General features: G+C 33.5%; 1 protein-coding gene across 1 annotated transcript in view; it reads right to left on the minus strand.

The window, feature by feature from the left end:
* Positions 1–228: 228 nt before the first annotated feature.
* LOC129228234 (uncharacterized) overlaps positions 229–22,926 on the minus strand; it is a 327,142-nt gene continuing 304,444 nt past the window's right edge. Inside the window, exons 6-14 of the mRNA XM_054862900.1 lie at positions 13,419–13,528; positions 11,992–12,106; positions 10,520–10,790; positions 9,308–9,375; positions 6,880–6,960; positions 5,400–5,606; positions 4,639–4,724; positions 2,127–2,238; positions 229–1,341 (exon numbers count right to left, since the gene is read on the minus strand). Coding sequence (XP_054718875.1) covers positions 1,235–1,341; positions 2,127–2,238; positions 4,639–4,724; positions 5,400–5,606; positions 6,880–6,960; positions 9,308–9,375; positions 10,520–10,790; positions 11,992–12,106; positions 13,419–13,528 — 1,157 coding nt within the window. The 3' untranslated portion in view covers positions 229–1,234. The remainder of the gene's footprint in view (positions 1,342–2,126; positions 2,239–4,638; positions 4,725–5,399; positions 5,607–6,879; positions 6,961–9,307; positions 9,376–10,519; positions 10,791–11,991; positions 12,107–13,418; positions 13,529–22,926) is intronic.

Consider the following 22,926-nt stretch of genomic DNA (forward strand, 5'->3'; position numbering starts at 1 on the left):
AATGTTAAAATATACATAAAAAAAGAAAGAAAAAAAAATCGCGATCGTAAAAACGGATTTTTTAAAAAAAATACGAATAGACATAAAAAACGCCAGGAATCGTTAATTTTGTTGCTTTGAATGAAAATGTTCGATTTAAAATGAACGACGAGAGAAAAAAAAGGGAGGGGGGAGGGGTTCATTGTCGTCACTTTTGGCGAATGTGACTCGATTTTTGGCGGTCATTTTCAATAAAATAATCGCAAATTGGCGACTGGGAGCCGCTAACCAAGAGTTTAATGAGAATCTCACACGCAAGCTCAGCATAAATAGTAGAAATAAATGCAAAATAAATTCAAACGAAAAACATGAAAATTTTATAAGAGTTTCTTTGTGCTTGTTGAGTAAAAAAAAAAAAAATAAAAAAAAAAGCTTGTGTATAGGTGACTGGAATTTCTAACTTCAAGTTGCTCCTTTACAGTTACAAATGCATTTATCATTTGTTTTTATACAACACAACATAATTTAATAAGTAGGTAACATGAAATATTGACAAAGCTTGACGACTGATATGATAATTAGACCTTTTAGTACAATACACAGAAAAATCAAAACACTAAAGAGCATTTTTTTTCATGTTTTAACCTTTAAAGAAATGAAAATGATCAATAATTTTTAAAAATATTTTCAGTTTTTATTTTCGGAGAACCAGAGGCAGAATCATTTTTTACAATATTTCAAATGTATAGAGGAATATAGAAGTTTTATCAAAATGAACTTCGATCGTCTGGCTGCATGCAACATCGAGGATCCCAGAAAGAGGAAAATACACTTTCAATACACTGAAGTGGCAACAGAAGGTCAGTTCAAAATTCAACATGCTTCGGAGACGATATGACACGTGGGCAGCACATAACAATTTCACCTTTCCAAACGATTCAGGAAACATCTCTTTTTCCCTCGGCATATATAATAATAGTAATTATATAACAAACGTGAAATATAGTGGGAAAAGTATTGTATACATAAAAATTTATATCTCCCACATTCAAAGGCTTGGCTTTCTGAGCAAAAAATCGAAAATCTTAAGATTCCCTTCGAAGAGTTCATTTTCTCACGTGGGGAGGGACTCTCAACGTAGATTCTAGACAGTTCAGTTCTTAAATCAGATGCAAGTATCTCTGAACTTAAGAAACGATTGTACGGCTTAAAAAACGTTCTTTCTTTTTCACACCAGCATAGTGTCGTTCATACATCACCGATAGTTGTGGAAGATAAAAAGCATTATAAACACGGAAATCAATGTGATGTGTAGTTTGTAGGGCTCTGTTGTGTGGCCGCCATCAGTTGTTGGACAGTAACCTGAAATAAAATATTGTACTTAAAAAGTGACAGTAAAGTTAGTAATTAGTAAAAATATTAATTTAAAAACATGGAAAACTGATTTATATTCATCAATTCTCAAAAAGGGTGGGGTGGGGGTTCTCTATGAGGGTGGTGTGTGCCATTGATTTCGATATGTCTCCCCCCCCCCCCAAACTAAGCAAATTCTTCTCGTTCTTTTTTCTACAAAAAAGAAACCCTTTTCCAATGTCGGAATCAATGCAGTCCAGCCCTCATCTTTCAACTTTTATGTTAGTTAAAAAAAAAAAAAAAAAAAGAAAAATCCCAAACTTTAAATGCATTTTTTACTCAGAAAAACCAATTGGTAAATTAATCTTTTTTTATCATGAAGAAAGTTTTTCTAATATAATAATTTCCTATTTTTTTTTTTTTTTGTAGATGGACATACTACAGTCTTTGTGTATCTTGTAACCGAATCTTATCAACGCATAGTGAATAACAGGTCTAAAGAAAAATGTTAATTAGAAAAATTAAATCATTGATCTCTTATTTACCTATTATACCATTATCTACTAATATATGGCTCATTTCCAAATGTTTTATACTCTTGAATGTTGGTCATTACGCCATACGTCTTTATAAAAGCCTTTTGTGTGGAATTTCTTTCAAAACGTTAAAAATTGTTGTTGTTTAAGTTTTAACAATTTTTTTAAATAATTTTAAACTGTAAAATGAAAGGATACTAAAATAACAAAAAATGTATAATAATAATTTAAATACGAAAAACAAAACACACAAATTACCTTTGCTTGTTCCATTAATTGCGATTGAACCTTCTCTTCCGAGTTGAACATTCCGCAGACATGCTTCAGTGCTTCCAGAAAAATGAATTGTCCTCTCACTCTCAGAATAGGCCTGTAAAAATATTGAATAAAAGTTAGTTCAACATTTATGACTTGATAACACTTCTAAATACAGTAATAGATCAAAAGAGCTTTTAAAAATGTATAATACATCCGTTAAAATGTACGAAATGTGTTATGGGGGGACTTTTCAATCAACTATGTGATTAAACTAATAAATCTATTTTATAAAAACGAAAGAGGGAATCATTATGAATCTTATAAATTTTAGAGCTGGAGAAACATTACATACGTAATCATTTACAAACCAAATTGTTACTGTCCTTATTATTTAGATTGATTTTTTCTGAGCCTAACACTTTCAATGCAATTAACAATCTCTCAACCCCCTTTAAAAAAAAAATATACTACAAATGGGACTTAACATACTACACATAATACAATCTATATTAAGTTGAAATATCTATGGTTAATTTTAACAATTGAAAGTCTGCAAGATAAATAAGTCAACTGTAAGAAGCAAAATGTGCAAAACATTACAAAAATATATTGTTACAGTTGTAAAATGTGAAATTTATAACGCTTTGTTGAAAATTAACTAAAAGAAACAATAAATAATTTTATACATGACAAAATGTTAAACAGCTAAATTAAGGCATATATATACGCAAAAGCCATTACATTATGACCACCCTGCTAATAACATGTAGGACCATCTTTAGCCCTCAAAACTGCTAGCACCCGCCGTGGCATTGATTCTAAAAGGTGCTGATAGGTAGTCTGAGGTATCTGGTACCAAGCGCTCACCAACTGGTCCTGCAATTCCCTCGCATTATGAGGGGGAAGCACGGCAGCACGAATTTGGTTTTCCAAGTAGGACCATGGATGCTCTATTGGGTAAATGTCAGGTTAGTTTAGGGACCAAGGCATGACTTGAAAGTCACTGGAATGTTCCTCGAACCAATCCATGACGATTTGACCCTTATGAGGTGGTGCATTATCCTGTTGGTAAACTAAACACCATCGCCGACAGGAAAAACTGTTGCCATGAATGGGTGAACCTGCTCTGCAACTATGTTCAAGTAGCTCACAGACGTCAAGGATTGTTCTACGGGGATTATGGGACCTAATGTGCTCCATGAAAACATTGCCCACACCATAATACCCACGCCACTGGCTTGTATCCGTCCAACTGTGCATCTGGGAGCCAGGGATTCCTTTGGAAATCGGCGTATTCTCACACGCCTGTCGAAGTGATGTACCAAAAAACGTGATTCGTCGGACCATGCAACCTTCTTCCATTCCTCTAGTGTCCTATTCCGATGTTTCTCGGCCCATTGTAGCCGCATTTGACGATGACGTTTCGTCAGTGCAGGAACATGCTTCAGCCTCCAGCTGCATAGGCTCATACGCAGTAATGTACGTTGCACAGTATGTTGAGAAACACTGTCTGCGTCACCTCTGTTGTAGCTGGTGGTGGTTTCGGCTGTTGTAGCTCTTTGGTCACGGCGAACAATGCGTAGCAATCTCTGCTTACCTCTGGAATCAATGCGCCGTGGACGACACACTGTTGGCCGACGACTTGCAGTTTCACCATCCCTGCACCATTTTTGATACGTGCTCACAACAACTGCACGTGAACAGGCCACTATACGTGCCGTTTCCGAAATGGATGTTCCCAGTCGCCGAGTCATAAAGATTTGACCTTTATCGAAGTCTGCTAAATCAGCTGCTTTTCCCATTATGTTGCTAATCGCACTATGTTTAGAAAGACAATGCATACCCACTTTATAAACTCCAATATCAGCCACGTACGCGCAGTGGTTCTGCTCCTGGGCGAGCCCATTGCTATAGATAGAGTATGGTCATAATGTAATAGCTCTTCGGTGTATATATATATATATATATATATATATATACACATTAATACTGTGACCAGCAAACCCTAAAAACTAAATAGTTTAAGTAATCGATGTCAACACTGAGGAAGATTTTTAGATGTTCAAAAACAACCAGTTACATGCACTATTAACTTGGTTAAATTAATTAACTTAACAAAACGGCTGATTTTAATGATGAAAGTTACATAATAAACTCAAATAAATTAGGAAGACATTTTACATTTAAAGCATTGAGAAGCAAAGAGATGTAGATGCAAGTGCCAAAATTAAGAATTTGGGAATAATCAGCACAAATGGTAGGAAAACATCCCCTCTGTTTTGGGCAAGAGATTATACTTATAGTCCTGGTAAGTGCTGTTATGCAGCATGATTTACAAAAAAAAAAAAAAATCAATGAAAGTCTACCTAGGATCTGAATTTTAAACGTGTTATACTCGAAACTTTAAGGAGTTTATCGCTTACATCCCTTTGCTTCTCACGGCCACGAGTTTTACAATGTAATGAACGCAGCTTAAGGCAACATGTAAGGCATATCATGAAGTGGTACTGACCAGGCAAAGATGCTTTCTTGTTCCAACAGCAGTGGCAATCACATAATTTGTTCCATTTTCTTCCCAACTTCCTCTGCATTGAAATGCTGAAAGAAAAATCGATTCAGTTGTAGAAATTATAACATACAATTATGTGCACACAATTCAAAACTATCTGCAGAAATCAAAATCAATAAATAGTAGTTTATTGATTTTCATATCTGCAGATACAGTACAGTATTTTTAGTACAACAATGCATTTTGCTTTGTTGTAAATAAATAAATAAATAAATAAAAATAAATAAAATAAATAAATAGATAAATAACTTTTTCCATTTTATTTATCTCCTTCTTTGAAGATAATGTTTAAACATTGATATTAATCAAAAAATACAGTAAAATCCCTCTAATGCGGACACTAAGGGGGCAATTTTTTTTGTCCGCAAAAGAGAGGTGTCCGCAGGACAGGGGTTTAATAAAGTTATTTGCATTGGAACTGGGGAATAAAAAAATATCAGCATAAGAGGGGTGTCAGCCTTTGAGGTATGTCCGTTAGGAGGGGTTTTACTGTATAAGGTGATGCACATATCTGCAGCAAATATACCTGTACAGCAGAAAATGTTTGTACAAGGCGTGCACATGTGCGTCTAAATTATCTAGATAAAGTCTTTGGTCTCATTTAGTGATTATGAACGATGATGTACGGAAATTTATGATAAAATCACCACTAATATTTTTTAGCTTTTGAAAAACAGATAAAAAAGAAAGAAAAAAATGCTTACAGTTGGTCTTCCTTTCATTGGCACATTCTTGGACAAGCTCCATTTTGTCGACAGCTGAGCAACCTGACGTGAGAGTGGTGTATCCAGTGCAAGGCCAAGGGTCGGCATTGGCGGCATCCAGTGATATTAGGCGGGACATGTGGCGAGCATTTCCCTCCAAAGCATAAATACCAGCCATGGGACACTCCAAGGATCCAGACGTTTGAGCTGCGAAAGAAGAGGTAACAATAAAAAACTATAAAAGAATGCACACAGCTGAATTGTAATTTAACGTTTTGCTTTGTTTTGCTTGCAGAGTTAAGAACCAAAATTTATTGACTTGATTTAAGTATGTTCGGCGAAAAGATAGACCAAAGAAAACAAATTGGTTGCTGGATTTTCTCTGTTAAAAACTTAAATCAATATTCACCATCTGATTGGCGATTATTTGTTATTTTCCACGCCAAACACGTGGTTAATGCTGCCAAACGGTGTTTTTCGTTATTTACATCAACTGATATATACTAATGGAAGCGCACTTATTCGTGGGAAATCAACCGACCCATAAAGGATCAGTAGTCGAGTTGAAATGACCATACAGTAGTTGTGATAGCTAGGGGACTTTAAAACATTAAAAGCCCTCATTAAAAGCGCTGGATTAAACCAAAAACAGATGATACCCATTTCGTATCCTGAAATGGGTTGTAAATGGTTGGCGATTACGATGATGAAAGTTATATTTGAACTTATTCACCGCTCTCAAAAGAACAAAGCATTCAAATTGAAAGCTATTAAGAAGCATTTGTTTTAGTTCGAATATTCATGTAGTACAATCCATCTATTAGATATTTGGAGATGATAAATGTGTGACTAATTTTCATTTTAAAGATGAAATTCCAATTCTTAGTTTGTAACGTAATGGTAACATCAAAGATAGAGACAAATTCAGATGTTTAATATCTTTTACTAATGATAGGAACAAATTCAAATGAATTGGTGTTATAATTATTTTCAGTTTTACGTTAGGATTCAATAGTATGAGCAACTAATACGTATAAATTAGTGCCGTTACACTGGAATTCGTTAGGTTAGCACTTACTGGTACGATCAACAAATTCAGAGGAATTGGATCGTGTAATTTAAAAACCAGTCAAAAGGATTCCTCATATCAAGTTTTTTTTTTTTTTAATCCTCATATTAAATTGTTCATTACAGTAATTAGTACTTTTTTTTGAAAGAAGCAAAATTAAATGTATTACAGTTCAGCAAAAAAAAAAAAAAAAAAAAGGTTGTATTCCCTCTCCCTAGCGAAAAACTTAAATCGAATGTTTAAAATATATTTCCGAAAATTTAGAACTTGTCACTTGACTGATTTTTGAAATAAACGAGTCAATTGATGTCATTTTGTTTGGGTACGTTTGGTTAGAATTTACTGGTAAAAGTATCAAATTCAGATGATTTATTGTTGCAGATGTGTATCTTTTAAAAATATGTAACTTACTTGTAAGAGTAACAATTTCAGATGGATTCGTGTCAAAGTTGATTCCATTACAAGCTTCGGATGCAATTGTAGATAGTCGACCTGTAACCAAAACACATAAAGTAAGTTTGTGTTTTTGTAAAATAACTTTCATCATCCTTTGTGAATAAAAAATAACGTAAAAGCACAATTTTTTTGCGGAAAATTGCATACACGGCGTCCTAGTTTTTTAATTCATTAGGTTTTTTTTATCATACTGAAAATAATGGAAAGTATAGGTTTGTATTTATAAAAATACATCACCGAACAGAAGTGTGAAAATTTGGAATTTTTAACTAATATAATCGAAAAATGAAAGCTGCATACTGTGATCTTTTAGTATTTACTTTATACATTAAAAATTGGAGTCAATTTAAACTTTAAAAGTAAACCTGATACACGAATTCAGATTACAATAACGTTACTTAGCATTATTCGTTTAGGTGTAATATTTAGAATACACTTCAGAAGAAAGAAAAATACGATAGTGTATACTGGGATAAAAGCGTAATTTTAAGCATTGATATTCTTATTTGATTAATATAAAAGAGTATGTTTTACATATTAAGATAACTCTAACAAATTCGATGTAATAATAAAGATTTAAAAAAATGGAAATATATTAACAAAAAATAAGTTAGACCATTAAGCTAATTGTTTTCATACTAATTATGCACTATTAATTTTCATGCAATAAGAGTTGGTACAATCATTGAAAAAATATAAAACTAGTAGCCAGGGTGGCTAGGTTAGCCGCCTAAGCCTGCCAAAAGCCTCCACTTTACCATTAATCTTCAGAGTAAAATAGTTCTCGAGCAATCAGCTTAGTTAGGATCTAAGCAAGTGTAGGCCCACCTAATGAATTTTTCCATTTCGCCTCGATAGAAAAAAAAACTCGAACATCAAGAAGTGTTCTACGGCCACGGGAGGATCAAATACACTAAATGAACATATTTGCAAGAATAATTAATCTTCAGCGTAAAATAGTTCTCGAACAATTATCTTAGGTAGGTTCAAAGCATGTATAGGTCCCACATAATGAACTTTTTCATTTCGCATCGATAGAAAAAAAAACGAACATCGAGAGTTGTTCTACGGCCACGAGAGGATCAAATACACTAAATGAACATATTTTCAACAAGAATTAATCTTCAGAGTAAAATAATTCTCGAGCAATTAGCTTAGTTAGGTTCAAAGCAAGTGTAAGTCCCACATAATGAATTTTTCCATTTCGTCTCGATGGAAAAAAAAACGCGAACAACGAAAGGTTTTCTGCGGCCACGGGATTATCAAATACACTAAATGATCATATTTGCAACAATAATTAACTGAAATCATTCAATCACTTCCGCTTTAAGCAGAAAAAGAGAAATTATAAACCGCAGGAAAAGAGGACCCGATCGAGGCGAGATCGCCGTAGCTTTGGGCAAAGACCTTCCTAAGTCCGAATCTGGCTCGGTACCAAAAGTTCTTTCCATCTGGCGGTAGAAACGTCCTTGAGAATAAACGGGATAATTAAAATAAAACCCCTCCTAACAGACACCCCTCTTATACGGATAATTTTTAATTCCTCGATTCCAAGGCAAATAACACTATTAAACCCCTGTCCAGCGGACACCCCTTCTTTTGCGGACAAAAAAAAAAAAGGGATTTTACTGTAATATGTCCGCTTACTAAATTCATAGAAAAACGAAACCTTCCAGGGTAACGATTCGTACATAGATAGATAAATACAAAGATGCACCCAGTTTTTGATAGTATACGATACAGCTTAGTATTGTTGATTTCACAACATTTGCTACGTCGTCGAAATCAACCAGAAATTAGTCGCCTTTACCTTTTGCGCATGCGCTCAGTTTAATTCTGACTTTCTTGACTTTATCATCGAGGAAGATAGGATTCATGGTTGGCAATCAAAGAGCGGTTCGCAACACCAAGCGCCCGTCAAATAAATTATGCAGCACCAATAACGTTTGCATACCTTTACGCTTTAAGTTTGAACTTTTAAAATTTTTGTCCCTATTTCAGTTGGTATCAAGCCTCTGAACTTGATTAAAACTCTTTTAGTAGCTTGATAATTAGCCGTCACTTATTCCGTCATGAAAAACTATATTCACGTTTAACATATTAGAAACATTGTAACTTAAAATCAAATTTTAAAAAAGATGGCTTCTGTTGGTGTGAAAACCAAAGATAGATAGCTTGGAGTGATGGCAGCCCAGTTTAAAAATTTTCTTGACTCCGTAAATTATTGCTCTGTCTTATTCTAGTTATAACTCCGCTGTAATTTAACCTCATGGTTTTGAACAGAGCGTCAAACGTTTAGTCAATAAAGTGATAACCAGAATATTGTTTAGGTAATTCACATAAAATCTGTTCTCAATGAAACTATAAAATATTTTTCTCTTACTTGTTGATTGAAGCTCTACAACATGAGGGGCTCTTTTGTGTATCCTTAAACAGGTGTAACCACTGTTACTGTAAAAAAGATTAGAAAAACGAACATTAATTTTTATGTGTACTTATATAACAAATATTCACAGATTAAAACAGGCAGTTGATTAGCTTTATGATGTATCAAAAAAATTTCACACTTGAACTTTCATTACAACAGAAATTTAGTTTAAATTAAGTAAAAATTGCCCTTTTTACTTTGATTAATATTTATTTTAACCATTTATCTCTCAACATTTTGTTTAACCATTTAAACATCTTCTAAAACTTAAATAAATGCAATTATTTCGAATAACTACATGAAAATTTGTAAGTTAGTAAAACATTTTAGCAGAGAAAGTCAAGTAATGATACTTTTTCTTCCTTCTTTTTTGAAATTATTTCCAACGAGAAAGGAAAGGAAACCACACAAATATAACTAAAACAACTCCCCCCCCCCCCATTTTGTACAAGGAATCGAAAAAGAAAATTTAGTTACTTCGATCATTTTCTTAAACTTTGTTATGCGTGCTTGCGCAACTTGAATGGGTTTAGTTCATGCAATTTCTTCTTGTTCATTTACTATTGTTTTAAGTGAAAGTATTTTTCACTAATTAACTAACAGGAAGTCAGCTGCGTGGTGTGATGGTAAAGCGTTGGCCTTCTGCGCCGTGGTCCATGGTTCTGACCCGCGGTGGCTAGTCGGTGGATTTTAGAGATGCAGAAAATCGTCAGCACCCACGTCGTATGAATATGCGTTATGTAAAAGATCCCTTGGGTATTTGGTTGGCTCTGAATATTCTCGGCCAAATTAAATATCTTGTGCAGTTTCGCATTGAAGAGAGCCCAGGTGCTTCCATCTGGTGGAGACTGATCGTCAAAATTATCTGTTTCATCGATATTCACGCTTTAATGGTGGCACATGAAAGACTGGTTGCCATGTCGAAGTATATCACACTAGGTCTGCAAAAGCCTAAATAGCCTAACGCAGCCCCAAAAAGGAATTGGTTGGCTGTCATTAAAGTTTAAAGAAAGTTTTCATTCATTGGGTGTAAGTAAAACGAAGAAAAACCCCAATATGCACATTGATAATTTCCTGCATTACTTCTGAAAAGTTTCTGATAAACTGGTCACTACTTACACGTAAGTTTAGAAACCAAATCTACGTTGAAATAAAAAATCAACTTACCAGCCTGAGGTGACGTGCACTACGAATTGTGCAAATATTCCTCCCGTGATACTGCCTGTTGCAGGGGTGCTCACTGGAGATGGAAAGAAGGAATGGTGGTGGTCTTGAGTGCAAACAACTCTTTTGACTACGTCCCCGGTAGTGGCATTAGAGACGCGGAAGGATCCATTTTTGTGGCCAATGTCATAAGCCAGCTTACCATCAAGGCCTCGCCAGTGGTGGTATGTGGTAAACCAGTCAGGGTAGTGACACTTGGCATGTGGATGGTTGGCTGTAAAAAACATTAATAATAAAAGAATTAGCTATCAGTGGGCAATACATTGCAACTGTGAACCTCCTTTTTTTTCAATGATCCTTTATTCTTTTGATATCGCAATATTTAGTTAGTATATGCGGTATAGTTGGGGAAATCTAACCTGGCTGGCTGAAGGCTACACAGATCCTAATCAGAGAACTACTGCGCTGCTATGTTAATTTTGCCTCCAACTACATAAAAATTACCACAGTTCTCATAGCCATTGAAAGAAACAAAGATTACCATTTCCGATTTAAAAAATTTCGCCGAGCTTGGCGACAATCTTGACATAGTCATTTTTCCTCTTATTTAATTATTTTTTCCCTTGTAAACTATAGCCGAATCATAAGTATCCCATAAATGCTTAAAAATACTTTCCTAAAACTAAATTGCATTAAATCTTGAAGTAATTTTGAAATAATATTTTTAAAGTTTTAAAAATTCTAAACACATTTGGCATTTAAACATAGCATAAAGCAATACGATTTCCCTTTCTAGAATTTCAATTTTTAACATAAAATACAACCAGTGCATGTCTACCAGAGCTGACACTAAAAAAAATAATTAAACTTTAAATCAAATCTAATGAGAACCAAACTTATTTCAGATTCAATTTCATGTAAATGCAAACAATTGTTTCTCAACATTTTTACTAATGGTACTCAAAATATAATAAGGTAAACTAAATTCGTTAACAAAGAAAGTTCATTTACAAAAAAAAAAAAAAGTGAATAGTGGCAAAGTAACTTCTGCCGGGTATTTTAAATCTACGACCATTTCAATGAAAAAGGTGATTCATACACGTGTAGATTATAAAATTCACCAGTTACTCTTCTTTCAGGGATTTGCACTCACTTGGTGTTCCCTCAAATCATTATATGAACAGAAACATATAGCAAAAGAGAGAAATGTAAGAAAATCGTAGCTAGTCTCCATCTGGTTGGAAAAGTCAGAAAATTAAAATCCTCTTTTTTCATTACCTAAACTTCAAATGAGTTTGAATCTTTTCTAGTTAGCCGAAAAATCAATTCGTGGAACAGTTTAAAACTAATTAGATTTCACGTGATTAGATAAAAAGTACACAAATCTAGCGTAGTACGGTTGCGTAGTAGCACTATTTTCTATCAAATAATGAAATTATTTGCGTTTTTTAACCTTTCTTTCAATTTCACCGTACCTTTTGTTAATTTCATTGTTCGAGATCCTTCGTAAGCAGTAAACAAACCATCACAGGTGGCATCTCCTGACTGGGCAACCATGTATCCCAAGTTGTCTTCTGTTTGTTCATACACCTAAATAAGGTTTAAAAAGAAAACAGCTATATTAAAGAAAAAAAAAAAAAACACAGTTCAAATAAGAAAATTGTAAAGTTATAGAATGACTATAGATGAGCTTAAAGAAACACCTTTTCTGACCCCCCTCCCCACATGAAAATATTTAACATAGTATTTCCACAGTATGAATGATTGCAGCAGAAAAACATACTGATTTTTCATGTAAGTAATTTCCTATTGAATTTCAAGAGGATAGTGTAAACGAAACAGACATTCTCCTTCTTGTAAAAAAAAGATATTTTTAATTACATTGTTTAGATCAGGGTTTCGGAGTCGGGAAGAAGATGACAAAATACGACTCCTTTGCCCCAAAATCAGTCCTACGCCACAACTCCGACTCCTAGAATTTTAAAGCCTCCGACTACAACTGTTGACTTTGAGTCCTTTACCCGAAAAGCAGTCGAAATCGACGACTGCGACTCCTGGAATGTTAAAGCTTTCTCTCCTTTACATTAAAACCAGTTGTACTTCGACTCCTTAGCCCTGGATCATACGTAAATGAGTCTATAAAGAAGACATATGAGGCAGTGAGAAGCAAAGGGGTGTAAGTGGCAAAATTAAGAATTTGGAAATAACCAGTAAACATAATAGAGGAACCTTTCTTCTGCCTTGGGGCAATAGATAGTACTAGTAGCCCGGGAAGGTGGTGCTGCTGTACAGCATGATTTAGAAAAGAAAAATCAATGAAAGCCTACCTAGTACGTTATCTTTAAACAAGTTTTATTCAAAACTTGAAAATGTCCACTTACAACCATTTGCTTTTCACTGCCTCATATGCCCTCATCGATTAAGTAACATTCGTCATCGTGAGTGTTTCATAACTAGTAAATAATTTTCATGCTCCTCATCACCAGGTAAAACAATTCGTTCAGAGGAAAACGGAGCTTCTATGTAAAAAAGAAACTTCTATGTTTATTGTTAAAAATTTGAAATTACTCATGTTTTGGTGGTTTTATTGTAACGTCACTTGAAACTGATAAATATTTGCTATGAACTTGATAAGTTTTATGCTCCTTCTCATCAGCCAAAACAATTTTTTCAAACCAAAACAAAGCTTTAATATATGAAAAACGAAACTTTATTGGTAATTGTTGAAAATTGGAAAAAAACCATCAAAAACCCATGGTCCGTTCAGTTCCCTATTGTAACATCATTTGAAAGAGATACTAGTTCAGAAGTAGTTCGTTATCTGTAACAAGCCTTGGTAAAAGTGCAATATTTAGTTTACAAATTGCGTTTGAATTACAGAAATCTGTAGAGTCATACTTACAAAGCACCTAAATTTGTCTTCATCCGCCTTGGCAACCCGGTGTTCGAGTTTGCCAACTAAATACCGCGTGGAACCTTCTTTCCATGTCGCTAGGCACACCAGTTCTTCAACTACGAAGAAAAAAAAAAGATTAAATCCCTCCCAAATATTTAGCAACATAGTCATAATCAAAATCTTTGAGCTACGTACAGTTCGATTCTAATGAGACAGAACTCTGGTAGAAAATACGATACCAGTGAATCTTTGTTTGCAAATAAATCACTGCAATACTTATTAGCATTGTACGAATATCACGATTCTTTTTCCTTGTCCCAAGGCATCAGTTTACATCCAAAAATCTAGCTAATCTAGCTACACAATTGCAATCAAAGTGCTTGAGTTACATATACAGTTTGGTTTGACTCAGAGAAATCGAACTCCCCTGAACGAAAAAATAATGTTCAGGGCATTAGTTAAAATAGGGGAGACGAAAGCCATTTTACTTAGCAAATAACGTACTGTGATAGTAATTAAGATTTGTGCCAATAATATTAGAATTCCTCCTATTTCTCCCCAAGCATCAAATTAGTTCCTAACGCTTGGAACTACACACAATGCTTGTACAGCGATCTTAGGCTCCGAGAATTTGAACTTCAGTTGAAGAAGGATTAAACGATTTGACGCCGAAGAAAGCTAGTTTGCTTTGCAAATAATGTATCGCAATAGCGATTGACTTCGTGCCAAGATAATAGTTCCTCCATTTTTTTCACCAAGCGAAATAAAGTAGGAAAAAACCAGACGGCTTGTCATCAAAGTCATACTATATATGCTGATCAATATCATCCAATAAGCATCCAAACCTTTGGACAACATGAAATTTGCTGACGACATCTATGTCATCAAACGTAAATGCAGTAACCTCTCACATATACGCGACCAAAAGGGGCAACGAAATTTTCGCGCACAAGTGAGATTCGCGCATAAGTGAAAAAACTCAAAATAAAAGTTTAAATGCAATAAGTTAACATTAGTTATAGTAATGCTGATAGTACACTTAAAATACTAATAGATAAATACGCTCATAATTTCCATTTATGCATTGTAATTTAATAAAAATGTAACATTTGAAGTTGTACGTTTTCTCATTTTTTACACTGTACAGTACGTAAGCAAATTCCCCAAAACCGAAAAAATGACGCGTGATCAGTACTATAACCTACGAGGATGCAAAAGATCCTTGACAGTCTACGTCAATGCTTACCGCTTGTCCACTAGAACCCATATAGGGGCCTTATTGATTACGATTTTATTAGTGACGTCAACCTTTTCGTATGTAGCCATTCTCCCCTCTCGATGTCAATTACAAGACTAATTCCACTCACAATTGCACACTTCTGCGAAAAAGAACGCTTTCTTGGAAGAATCCGAACAATGAAATTAAGGCGTGTGAAGGTGTTCCAAGAGAAAGAATAAGAATGGTACAAATCTTCTAATAAGCAAAGCGCCGATAGGCGATTTCACTAAAACTTGAAAAAAAAATTATCGCGCATGAGTGAAAGGTACATTTTAGGTTTCGCGTATAAATGAACAAGAGTTAACATTGTTTTCCTACATCGCTGGCCGGGCCCGTGAGAAAAACGCGCATAAACGAAAAACACGTATAACAGATGTCGCGTATAAGCGAGAGATCACTGTATTATGCAAAACATTGATCACACATAAATGTGGAAAATGCCTTTTGTATAAAATTGTAAAAATCGAATTTTCTACAGCGAAGTTTCCGAGTGTGAAACTTTCATTTGCTTATTTCAAACTCCCGGAACCGTAATTCAAATGAATTTTTAGACATTCTTTGCCTTTCATGATGAGGATAAAACGATTCCTTAATGATTAAATATGGCTTCTTTAATCAGGCAAAAGGAACTGATGAATGGTAGAGCTTTATCTACACTAAGGAAGATTATTAATCATAAGATTAGGATTTTTTTTTCATAAAAACTGAGATAAAAAACCGTTTCTTTTCATCTGAAGGATTAAATTTATGTATCCGTCCATCGACTTAATTATTATGAGAAAAAAAGTGTGACTTTTCTACTTTGGTAAGAGGATTATGCAGAGAGAGAGAGAAAAATAGCTGATGATATGTAATATATCGAAAGCTTACTCAAGAAGCTTTCGAATTCTTTTTACTTAAAAAAGAAAACAAATCAGTAAATAAAAAGTTTGTCTCTACAGGGCTTAAGTTCAAAGTTTTCAAAAATTTACTTTTCAAATGGAAAGGATCGTATACATGTCTAATAACGTGTTTACAATAAGTACATTTCCCAAAGAAAGTTTAGTTGGGTTTAGTTGTTTGAAACATGTGAAATTCGTGTATTTTTCCGAAAAGAATTGAGTCACAAGTAAGTTTTGTGCCAAAAGAATTAAGTCAAGCTTAACCAATAAGGTACTGTGACTACAGATCACGTGGTTTGTCTCACGTAGACCGTGCGGAAAAATAATTCTTCCAGGCAGCTCTTTTGAAATAAAACCTTTAAAAAAATATGAACAAGCAAAATATTATTTATTCAAAAATATCAGATGATTTGAAATTATATATACTTGAAGTTTTGTGAACTAACAAAATGCACGAATGTTTTAATATTTACAAGCTATCTTGCAACGGTACATCTTTTCAAATGAAAATTTTGGCTACTACCTCCCAAAATTGTGTATCTAAAACTTTTGAAGTATTTATAAAAGAAAAAAAAAACTTTAAAACATTCGAATTAAAGTAAGACAATTCATTCCGTTATTCGCTTGAGCCGAACGGGCGTAAGTCACATTGTTTTATTCCAAAAGGAATTAAATCATTAATTTTTATTTCTAAATATACCTCTACGGTCAGGATTTTTTAACCCTATTATTTAGTGTTATCATCATTCATAGTCTACTTGAACAAATTTTCTTTTCCTGAAATCTTAATAGTAAATTTTACATAACAAAATTACGTTTTTCTTTCAAAAATGGAAACAAAATGACTTAACCGTAATGACTTATTTCTTACAAATAACTTTCACAGTTTAAATGCGACTCTTTAAAAACTCCTAACATCGGTTTCCAAGCAGAAATAAAAATTTTTTGTTTAGTTACTTCAGAACAAATATATGCTCAGAAATTCCGTTACAACGAATACCAATACAACGAAATTTCCATTTCAGCGAACTACACTTTCAGTCCATATATAACTGTCATTACATTATTCGAATTCCATTACAACGAATTTCCCTTTACAACAACCAAACTTTGCTGTTCCTTGCAGTTCGTTCACTGTAAAAACGATTCAGAAACGTTCTTGGAAAATAATGGGCAGCTGATGTGCCCAATTTCTGCCAGTAACATATCTCGCAAAAGCCTGGAACGTTTTCCGATAAAATTCAGTAACCTTCCTGAAATTATTTCGGAAACCTCCTTAAAAATTCAGAAATCTTCCCGTTTGAAGCCAGTCGTGTCTTTGGAACTTTAGAGTAAACTTTGACAGGTATAATATAATAGCTTGCTCCTTTCCTGCTTTAAGAAAGCTCCATAAGCAGCATTGCAAGCAGGTATCGAGAATTTTACTCGCCTGCAACTCTTGCAAAGCAGCGTAATCCATACTTACTCGCTCCCTCTGGGAGCTTAATCAGCATGGACGGGCCGTAAGTAGCCAGCAGCCGATTTACTTTATAAATACGCAAAGTTAATTTTTAAACTGGGAGCTAAAAATATTTTTTACACCAGTGAGAAGTGTGCATTCGTGCAACTTATAGCAATTCAGGAAACTTTTTGACAATGATACTTGATTTTTTCAGGAAGTGGATAAAAACCATTGAAATCCCGACAAGTTACACGGAAATGCTCAGTAACGTTTCGGATTTTTTTTTAGTGTTGTAACGGGATTTCACTGTATAGGCATAATTAGTTAAATTTGTAAAAATGAATCAATTTTAATGGAGAAGTATAAGAATCATTAATGCCAACTGTAGCAGTATAAACTACGACCATGTTAAAAAGAACGGAAAAGATATAACCAGTTTATTCATTTAGAACGCATACATTTCCCTTCATAGAACCCAAATGATTAAGAGTAAATATTTAAATGTGTATAACACGTGTTTTGCATGAGAAAGCAAACGATAAATATTAAATACGTAATCTTTAGGAATGAAAGTAATTACATTACATAATAAGCATCAAATAAATATTCATTAGAGATTTAAACGAACATGTTGTTCCAAAGAATTGTACAAATACAGTAGAAGACCGTTAAAACGCACACTTTGGGACCAGAGCTTTTGCGTTACACAGTTTTTTGCGTGTTATATGGGTTATTTCACACATTTTGAAACTAATATTCAGAATATATCTATGTTAGCCCTTTAGAATGAGTTTTATCTGCATTGAGTATTAAAGCACTAATATTACAATTAATCATTCACAGATAAATATGTTTCACAATTAAAAGAAAGTGAATTATCCTGCACTTCTGTTAGCTTTATGGTTTGCATAACAGCTGCATTTTCAAGAGCCTACTGGTATTTTTTGTTTACTGTGAATGCTAATTTTTATTTAAAAGCTTTGAATTAAGATAGAAAGGAGAAAAACTGTTCAAAAATTTAATTTACCTAACAATTTTTATGTTTTCAGAGCAAAACAGATGGATTTTTTAAACTTCAAAACCTCGTGTTTAGTTTTAAAAAGTTGTGCGTTTTATAGAGAATTGCGTTATATAGGTCGGCGTTATAAAAGTATTCTACTGTAAATATTTTAACATGTGTATGTATCAGTAGCATATATAGACTACGGTGCGCCCATCGCCGCGAGATTTAAAACTGTGCCCCCCCCCCCCCCCATAAGGAATATTTTTTAAAAATAATTTTAACAAAGTGTTTTTTTCAGAGGGTGCACCCTCTCAGCACTTGCAATCCCCCGCACTTGCGGGGCTGCATGTACTGCATGTAATGTTGTATCTGCTAGATATTATGGGCAAGGGACAAATTAAAGAACATTGTTTTTTTTTTGTTGAATCACGAATAATATAATGTTTTAAAATAATTTATGTAACCAAAATCTTTCAAACGTATGAATCGTTTATTTTGAAAGTGGGGCAAGTTCATTTTTTGATATTGCAAGATATTTAAAGTAAGGCGTTTCAATGATTCATTCTACTAAGAAAGAGCTAGCTGAGGACTAAACTTTTCTAAGCAATCGCGAATTGCTTATTGTTTTCACTAAACCGTTGAATAAAAAACACATTAGTGGAAACAAGAAACACAACAAGTAGGATCCTATCGCAATTCGTAATTGCGAAAAACATAATTAAAATTCAAGATCCAAAAATTCAAGTTTTTTTTTTTTTTGGCTCTAAATTTTGAAAGATAAAAGATCATGTCAAAATAAACAGCTCATATCTTACGATCACAGAAAACATAAATTATTATTTGAAGTAAACATTTCTAAGCTGCAATAATTACTTTTGCTTTAATTGCCGATTTCACAAATAAAATAATTAAAATATAATAAAATCAACAAAAGATTACACGTGGGTTCTTCAAATAAATAAAATCAAAATAAAATCGCAAAAATAAAATCACACGTGGGTTCTTCAAAGAGATAAATCTAATTAGAGAGTTCTTTTCGAAATAATACGGAAGCCTCTTTTACAAAACAATTATTCAGAACGTTAAAAAAAACAAAACAACGGAGCAGTATAGAGCAGAAAATTGTTGGCTTTTGAACAACGTTACCGCTTAAAGCTCTGACGTTGATAATGGCATTGGGCTAATTTTATAAATAGAATTACAACTCAGGCGCAGTTCTTTCAATTTTTGTCTTCTAATACGTACAATGTTTACCTGACACTGATATTTCACTAGCAGACTTCTCATATTTAAGTATATATTTTCTTTGGTTTGTTTGATTATCCAGAAAAATAACTTTCTATACAGTTGAAAATCGATTATTCGAAACTCTTTTAACTGGAGCCGGGTTTCACCAAAGCCGTTTTTGAGCAATCACGATTGCTTATTGCTTTCATTGGACTGTTTTTGGCGTGCTATCATTTTATTTTCCCACCGCCACCCTCCGCACCATCACCGGAGACCGGCTCCTCACGATGCTGCTCCTATAGCGAAAAACGTCTCCAGGTTGCATCCATGTCTTACACACACGCGCCTACATATACAACTACACACACACACACAAACACACACATACACACAAACACGTATACACACGCATACATACATACACCTACACATACACAAAAACATACACTCACATACACACAACTACCTCTCACATTCATGCCTGCACACAGACACAAACACATATGCATACACACACATACACATACCCCCCCACACACACATTCATACACACAACTACCTCTCACACTCAGGCCTGCACACAGACACAAATACACATACCCCTTACACACAAACACACATACCCCCACACACAAACACACACGCCTATGTACACACACTCGTGATTGCGAAAAACATAATTTGAATTCAAGATGCCAAAATTCAAATTTTTTTTTTTTTTTAGTTTCTTCTTTATTTCTGTTTTGTTTGCAAATAAAGAATATCATCTCCAAAAAAAAAAAAAAAAAAGCATCTGACAAACTGCTTATTTATATTGAAAACTAGCGATACCCGCACGGTTTTGCCCGTAGTAGAAAATTAAAAGGTCGTTTGGTTCGCCTGTATTTTACTTCGCCTGTAATTTACAAATAAAACAATGGATGATGAATTTTTCACCAATTTGCTATCTTCATTTATTCGCATACGTTACGGTTTCACGTTGTGATAACTTGAAAATTTACTCGGCCACGTTAGTAAATTTAAATATAATATCCTCTTGTTACATCTCGCCTCGTTATATCAGTCATTCGGATGTATCGCGCGTTACCTCTATGTCTTTGTAAACTTAAAATAAAAGCGCTTTTAAAAGACAGCTGAAAAAAAAGTTACAAAACACAGATGGCGCTACGGAAGTATATAACTGCCTTTCAAATGTTAATCCCCGTTACAAAACATTTTGCATCTAAATACATAACATAATTGTTTACTTAATCTAAAAAAATTAAAAATTCAAAAAATTCTAATTTCGTTAAAAAAATATATTTAGAAATTGCTCGATATTTCGTTCATTTAGGAGTATACATAGCAATATTTCATAGCTTCGATGGTTATAGGTAGCACAAAATACCAAAAAAAAAAAAAGCTTTAAAATTGCTTTTTAAGAATATTTTTAAAGGCAAAAAAGCATTTAGGTATATTTAAAGCTGAGACTTCTTTTTCTTATGACTTCTCTTTAACGCGAGATCATGAAGTAGTTTCAAGAAGGAAGAATTTGTCAGGTGATTTGTCACAACACATCTACCCGACGTTTTTTATGGCCTTAGCGAAATATTCAAAAGAATAATAATAAAAAAACACATCTTAAGCGTAGGGAATGATGTATGAGTAGAAAAGTCGCTAAATTAAAATTACAAGAGGTTAAACTGGTGGCAGTAGAGCTTGTCTTTACAAACATAGAACTCATTTGCAATTATGTTCTACCGTGCATATTTTTTATTCATTAACTTGGCTACGGGTAAAATTAAAATGTAAAATAATTATATTTTTTTAAGTTATTCGAGCATTTTAAAACGGTCGTTTATGACTAAATTTCCATTTTTCTTTTTAATTTCACCGGATAAAATTCTATTTTTTTTTTTTTTTTTTTTTTGGCTTTTTAATCTTCTTGGGACTAATTGTAGTAGTGAATTTTATTTTACTTTTTAACTGCGTACTATACAGTAAAAATATCGATGCTAAAACTGAAGAGTTGGCCCAATATTAGAAAACATTGTCTATCCATAGTAATATTAAAAACACTTACCACTTGTAGTTGCAAAACGGTTGCGTATCAATTTTTAAAACATTTCAACCATTTTTAACTCAGATGTAAAAACTTGAAAAATGGTCATTCAAAAACTTAACAAATAACTTCCATAACAATTTAAAGCTATTTTTAAAAGGAACCTAAATCTAGTGTTTAATTTACTTCTATGTTTTAATATATTTTGACATGATTAAAAAAAAAAAAAAAAAAAAAAAAAATCAAAATTTAGCTAAACTTAATGTGCTAAAAAAAAAAAAAAATACATCATAATATTTTCCCTGAAAGTTAGCAGAAATACTAATTAATGTGTGTCATTTAAACATAAAAACAATCAGGAAGGTAGTATTTTTTAACAGCTAAATTTTTTTTCTTTTGAAAACCCGGGATATCAAGGTATAAAATTCCTAGTTGCTGGAGTATTCTAGTGAAATTGTTTCTAAAAAAATTGATGTTTTCATTCTTTGTTGCATTATCTTATTTTAAGCATCCAAAAGGTATTTTCAGTTATTTAAAAAATACATTTATAGCAAAAATGAAAAAACTGCATCATCTAAAAAGAGCTCTTCGAACTGAAAGTGCGCACTTTGAAGTAACTTTTCAAATTTGTGCAATACTGTTATGAATATAATGACCATAAAAAACAAGATTCCAAGTCAAAAATGTGTTACTACTAGGTTCGTTGTCTAGGAGCTCAAGTTTTCCACCTTCAAGTTCTAATTGGTTGGGTTCAAAATTTTCTGGTGCAATTGTAAAGAGATTAAGTGACATCCTCATATATATAATAGCCAATGATCGAGTAACACGCGTGTTTCAACAATGAAACTGGCGCCACTTCATGACAATTTGATAATGTGTTTCGGTAAGGTTTAACATGCAGGGAAAGGCTTTATTGTTACAAGCCTCAAGTATCAAAATATCGTCATTAGGCAATGGCTTCGTTAAAATGTAGAAGAGAAGCAATTTTCGCTGGTCATACCTTGACGGGCGATTTTCTAGCATGTAATAATTTTATTTTATTTATTTATTTTTTTTTTAGTTTCTAAATTAAAGCTCAAGTCGTGTAAGCGCTCAGATTGAAGGGCACAGAAGGTCACTGCTTCCAAAAATTCGTTATTTGACACATTTTGCCTGATGATTAGCAAATCAGAATATACCACCGCAAAATTGCATGTTTTTATTTTCATGACTATAATACAGGGTGTCCGAAAAGCCCTTGGCACATTTTGAAAATTCATAAAAAAACAAACAAAACAAAACAAATTGTCGTATCAAAAAGGGGTTTGCACTATAATACTTAGTAGGTTCAAAAAATTTTTATGGCATCATAAAAAAGAAGAAAAAGAGACAAATATAGCTTTCAGTGATCGCTGTATCGGCACATTCAGAATTCGTTTTCTTTCTCTGACGATACAGCCGTCAATGTAAATTCAGTCGAACTCGCTTAAAACGAGAGAGTAGGGACCACGAAATTCGCTCGTTTTACCGAGTGCTCGTAAAAAATGGGCTCGTGAAAAAAATCATTGAAATTCTTACACACTTGCTTTGCTTGTTTTGGATTTCTCTACAGTGGCATTGAAAATGGTTAATTCCTATGAACTTTCTCATTGTATCTTCCTTG

Source organism: Uloborus diversus, chromosome 8 (genome assembly GCF_026930045.1).
Source record: "Uloborus diversus isolate 005 chromosome 8, Udiv.v.3.1, whole genome shotgun sequence".
NCBI lineage: Eukaryota > Metazoa > Arthropoda > Arachnida > Araneae > Uloboridae > Uloborus > Uloborus diversus.